Genomic DNA, 6001 nt, shown 5'->3' with positions numbered 1-6001 from the left:
GGGGCTCAGGAGGCTGATTGAGGGTGTGTTTCTTAAAAAGGCTCCGCATTCTGACTCCCCCAGCCTTTCCCACAACGCGGACCACACTGTTCCTCTACCTCACTTCACTTGGCCCTCCTCGCTCCGATGAAAAGAGAGAGAGAGAGAGAAAAGCTGGCACTTCATTAGCGAGCACAGACGGGCGAGTGGGATCGTCCCGGTCCCCGGGGAGCGGGGCAGAGCGCGCTCAGAGAAGAGCACCACTAATTAGACATGAGGGGGATTGCCACCGAGCGTCTAATTGCACTGCGGACGCAGCCCAAAGCGTTTATTCCTGTGCGCCACTTGTTAAGGTAACAGTCTTTTAAAGGCGTAGTGAGAAAAGTGAGGGAGTGAGTGGCGCTTGTTTTAACCCCCTCCTTCCTCCCCACCCGTCTCCCTCCTCCGTCCTCCCGTGGCTGTCATTCTAGCCAGGCGCTGTACACTTGGATGTCGGTGGCGGCGAGCGTTGCCATGTGTTGCAGTGTAACCTGTGCGCAGGGGAGAAGGCGGGGAGACGTCCATCTGTCTGTCTCAGCCTGGCGCTGTGTTCACTGACTGAAACCGCTCCGCCGAAACTTACAAAACCTGTAGAAGAACCGCACCAGGACCCGAGCTGGGTCCCCTGTGAGTCTTTATCAGGACCGAGCGCCTCACCAACGAGGACAGGAGCACATCGGTGAACCTGCATGTTTCTGCACATTAAACACAAAGAAGAAATATTCTGCGTCTCAGGATCATTTTTTCATTTATCAGCCAATTCTTTTTCTGGATACTTGCTGCAGACAGATGATTTATCACGGCCCACAACGTGTCCATTCAGTGACTGACGTCCTGGATTTGAGATCCAGCTGCTGGAAAGTTTTAATTTATGAACCTCGTTGTACGTTTCATGGGTCTGCAGTCTCCTAATAATAGAAAACACAGTTGTACCAAATAAAACATCCGAGGAAATGAGCTGAAAATGACAAAATTACAGACTTGCCTGTAATAATAAAGTAATTCCAAATTGCTCTTTTCACCAGCGGGCTGCAGAGGCTCAGGTGTTGGAGTGTTCTTGAACGCACCAACACAGTCTGTTTTATGAAACAGTCCCTTCTCACAGCTGCACAACCGTCCACAGATCATATGACTTAGACATCAGATTGTTCTCATCGCTCTGACCAGGGCCACACGTCCTGGGACTGTCCATCGGCAATTTACTGAGACTGTAAGATATAATAATGATACAATTATACAACAATAACATCATGAAAACTCATTGACACATAAATTAAAGCTAGCTGTTAGCCTCACCCTGGTTCACTCAGTAAAAGGCTTTTGGATTACTGCAGAAAATAAACTGTGACAAACAGAAGTTGATGATACAAGGCAGGACGAGGAAGAGAGGAGAGGAAGTAAGGTGTTCCTTCAAAATAAAAGACTCAAAATGCTCTGTTTGTAATCATCAACGTCGCTCTGCTACACTTGGAGTTGGAAGGAAATAAATCTGGAAAATTATCAGCAGTGAATTACAAGACTCAGTAAACAGCTGCCAAAATAAGAGCATGGTGGAACAAATGAGCATCATAGGAGAGTTAGTTATCAGGTCTGTGTTAAAAGTGTGTGTGTGTGTTGTATTTGTTGAATTCAGTTAATAACCTCCTCCATCCCCCCCGCAGTAACGGCTCGGCCACCTCCGAGGATCTGTTCTGGAAGCTGGATGCGCTGCAGATGTTCGTGCTGGACCTCCACTGGCCGGAGCCCGAGTTCGCCAAACATCTGGAGCAGAGACTCAAACTGATGGCCAGCGACATGATGGAGGCCTGCGTCAAGAGGTCACACCTGTCTCAGACCTTCTCACACTCGCTCTTCATTTTTGTACCTCATACCGAAAATTCATGAATTCCTTTGTTTAATTAACGGTAATTACTGTCCCTGCAGTAATTAGCTTTGATTCCAAAACACTCGAAATACAAATCTGAAGTGGTTTAAAACCTGAAAATCTCAAAGCTCAACAAAGTCGCCTGGAAACTAACTTTTTATTTTCTCATTATCTCTGAGTTCTTACGATTTTGTTAAAAACAAATTTTGTCACAGTTTCACAGGAATTATAGAAACTTTGCTCATCAATCATCAGTCAGTCACAAAAACCTCTTTGTTTCGTGCCACAGAACAAAATCTGCATTCGACTCCAAAATGCAGAAAGCGAGTAAGTCGACGGACTTCCGGGTGCCGCTGTCGGTCTGCACCATGTTCAACGTGCTGATGGACGCCAAGAAGCAGTGCGCCAAACTCTGCGTGCTGGACACGGGGCAGGAGGTGAGCCACCGGTCACATGACTGATCACAGGGTCTGATTTATTGTCAGTATCTTCCAACTGGAAGGTGAAACGTCTAATCCGGTCCTAAAACTGGACCAGGAGATGAAGCTGTCCCATAATGCAGCAGCAGACCCACGTAAATGTAGAAACAGCAGAGCACCTGTTGTGTATTTGTGACTATCTAAACTCGAAATCCATAAATATAGAAAACTTCTCTTTGTTGGGAGTCGTCTGGAAGAACAAGGATATTGAATTTCTAATTCATTACAAAACACAATGTACTTTCACTGAATCTGCACTAAATATACATTTTCTCTGATTAACAAATGTATGAAAAGGTGAAACGCGTCCGTCAGGAATCTGTATATTTATGTCTGAATATAACTTATGTTCACTTCCTTATTTTATTTGATTATTATTTTATTGGCTCAACTTTCTCTACTTGTTGATTCCTTTCACGTTTTAACAAAGTCAGTTTAGCTGCTGCGTCCTCTGAGTGATTGACAGGACAGGAAACCCAAATTGATCGCCGTGTTTATCTCCTGTGTTATAAATAAAGTCGGTGTAAGTGCAGTCGGACTCTCCTTATGAATTCTCCTTCACATCTTTCCTTTTGACCTCGCGGCGTTTTCCGTGGAGGTCGAGGTAAAGTGGCGAGGGAAGGAGATGTTTTTGACCTTTCCACCGCAGCCGTGGTCTTTAATGTTGGAAACAGACGTGGGTGTCCCTCGTCTGATCTGACTCTGAGGTCTTCATCCGCTCGCAACAGTCAGACGGGTTTTAGTTTTTGCAGATAGGATGAAAACGAATGATCAGGATGCTGAGGACTCTTCCACTCGTCATGTCCAGGTTCATCCAATCTGAACTAAAAGAACAAAAGGCTCCACACAGATTTACTCCACGACTCCACTCGTTGTTTATGCCATTGAAATGAACTAATTTTTATATATAATTTATAATTCCTGGAAAAAAGAAAATCTGAAACAAGAGAAGAAACTTGGAACGAGAGGAATCGTCTCCACGTTGGCAGAATATTTTTTCGTGTTTGTAGAAAAACGATTCTTGGCTGAAAATCAGACGAAATCACTTAAGATGGATGGATGTTTGTGTTTTTCAGTTTACATCTCACAGCTCACCATCAGAGGCTTGTTCCTGACAGAGTGAAAGTCTGTCAGCCTCTAAAATCCTCAGCCATCTTTTATTTTCAGCCTTCACACTGAACAGGTCGAGTCAGACTGTCAGATCAGCCACTAAAACGTGACTGTTTCCGTCCAAACATCCAGCAGACGGGGAGTTGAGGTGTATTTGTGTTCACTTGAAACGGCCAAACGCTCGACACGAGCTGTTAAATGGATGACCGTGAAGCCTGTGTGAGGCGGCAGCCTTGGCGTCGCTGAGAGCGAAACCCTTGGCCGCTGGCAGTCTTGACAGAGAGCTAAGCTCGCTGTTCTCTTAACCTTCAGCTTCCTCTCTTCTCCAGCTTCCACAAGCCGCCGTTCGAAAACACCATCTGTCCATTTATTCCTGCCGACACACGCTGAATAAATGCCTGCACAGAGACACACCATTATATCAACACACAGCTTCCACATACTAACGGGTTCTGCTGCTGTAATTTAATATTCTCATGTCATACTTTCATCATTTTCCATAAAATTAATAAAAATGCTGCCCCGTCTAATTAAAATGTAACTTTATAAAGGATAGGGCTGAATTTATTATTTATCACATTTTTATTATAGTTTATTAACATTTTATTGTTGTAATTTGAACTCATTTATATGCTGTTGGGTATTTTCATCTTTTATTTTACACATCTCAGTTTACGATAACAAGCAACAGGAATTTATTTGCACATTAAAGCAGCGATGTGTAGGTGGTCATGTGTTAATACCATCGTAGGTAGCTGCACATCTTCCTCTTCTTCTGTGTTTTATTTGAAGTGTTGATCCATAAGAAGATATGTTTGTGGTCAACACTCTGAGAAACCAAATCCTGCAAGGTTTGGATGGTGGGTCCAGGTGGGCGGGGCTTGGTGACTGCTTTGTTGTGACATCACAAAGTTCCAGAAGTCCTGACGGCTGGTTTTAAGGCTCAGTTTCTGAATACAGGCTGTGTGCATTTCTCTGTGGACTGAGGCTTTGATACTTTCACAGTATTAATATAGAAGCTAGAGCTGATCTATAATCACACTACACATGGACACAGACCTTTACACTGGAGGAGCTTAAAATAATAATAACGATATATATATATATATATATATATATATATATATATATATAATAATTTAGAAGTTCATCATATGTACTTGAAAGTTTCTCTGAGAAATGAAGTGTCACCCCACATGAACCCACATCTTCACTTAGTAATAAAATGGAGACAAATCAGCTGATGAGTAAAGAATAAATGGAGAAAACAATGAATGTGATGAAAAACTCGCCACAAGAAATAAGTGTGTGTATACAGTGTCAACAGTGAGGTGAATTTACATGTTTAGCACAATACAAGACAAGTTCAGAGTCTGTATCTGGTGTTAATGCAGCTCCAGAGCAGGTTCATGTTTTCAGAAATGGGCCTTTACGTCTTGACTCTGACCGCAGCTCATTAACAGCTCGATTTCCAACGCCACTGACGAGTAACGGTAATAAAGTTTATTTATATCGTAATCGCCTTCAACAGCTCCGAAAGTCACAAAGCTTCCAACAACACACTCGGCTGTGTTGTGTGTATTTGTAGCGCACGTGTTGTCAAACCGAAGGAGACGTTTTCTTAATTTGCTCGTGTTTTGTTGCGTTGCGGAGCGCGGCGCTCCCCTCGGCCGCAGCACTAATCAGATATTTACACGACCCCGCCAAGGTCGTGGCCGCAGTGTCATGAAAAGAAAATAATGGCAAAGTGAAAAATCTTCTCTCTGGAAGAAGAAGAAGAAGAAGAAGAAATCATCTCTGCTCGTTTCTTTCTGCCTCCAGCAGAATCATCACAAGGAGTCAATGAGATGATAATGTATTAAACGTCTTCAATGGAGACGGCAACAAATAAAATAAAATAAAATCTGAGCATTTTGTGTGCGTCCACTTAAGAAGCGCAAACTGATTTCATGAAGTCCGACAATCATTCAGTTTGTCAGGCTGAACTTCATTCAGCCCCAAACGCTGCGTCTGAGCGACCTTGATGATTAAATGCTTGGAGTCTCTGATTGAAGCCTGAATTGTTCTGTGGAGTTTTCTGGGGAGAAAAAAAGCTTTTTACAACTCGTCCGCTTTGTGCTGGTTTTTTTACATATTTGATTTTTACAGTCCACAGTGTGGAGACGTATCTGGAGCCTCAAAGACCGGGAGATGTGTGATAATGCCGGATTTCACTGGACTCAAAACAATCTTCTGACAATCGCTCTCTTCATCGGTGTCGCAATGAAATGTGCGTCTGGTGTCGGAGAACATGGTGAAATGTCTGATTCAAGGTCAAAGCTGTGATGGAAATGTAAATAAAAAGTTGTAACGACGACAGGAAACTGGAAGCGTCAGTGAACCGGCTGTCGGAGAGATTTCACCGCCACGTTTCATTTGTAGAAAAACATACGTGTTTAGGTTTAAGAAATGCTTTTTAACGTTTTGTTTTGTTTTAAACTGATTATCTGACTATGTTTGCCTTCTTTTTTCTTTGTCTCATGCCCCCCCC

At 43.3% G+C, this 6001-nt stretch overlaps 1 protein-coding gene across 5 annotated transcripts in view; it reads left to right on the top strand.

The window, feature by feature from the left end:
• The window catches only part of cadps2 (Ca++-dependent secretion activator 2), a 179678-nt gene that overhangs the window by 144598 nt on the left and 29079 nt on the right, over nucleotides 1–6001 (top strand). For all 5 annotated transcript variants that reach the window (XM_087177619.1, XM_023419961.2, XM_087177620.1 and 2 more), the window contains 2 exons: nucleotides 1680–1835; nucleotides 2172–2319. In XM_087177619.1, coding sequence (XP_087033745.1) covers nucleotides 1680–1835; nucleotides 2172–2319 — 304 coding nt within the window. The remainder of the gene's footprint in view (nucleotides 1–1679; nucleotides 1836–2171; nucleotides 2320–6001) is intronic.

This window comes from Seriola lalandi, unplaced genomic scaffold (assembly GCF_002814215.2).
Source record: "Seriola lalandi dorsalis isolate HSWRI2012SDOR001 ecotype SW California unplaced genomic scaffold, Sedor1 jcf7180002054614, whole genome shotgun sequence".
Lineage (NCBI taxonomy): Eukaryota > Metazoa > Chordata > Actinopteri > Carangiformes > Carangidae > Seriola > Seriola lalandi.
The sequence above is the reverse complement of the archived record's forward strand: the minus strand, read 5'-3'. Positions and strand labels throughout refer to the sequence as shown.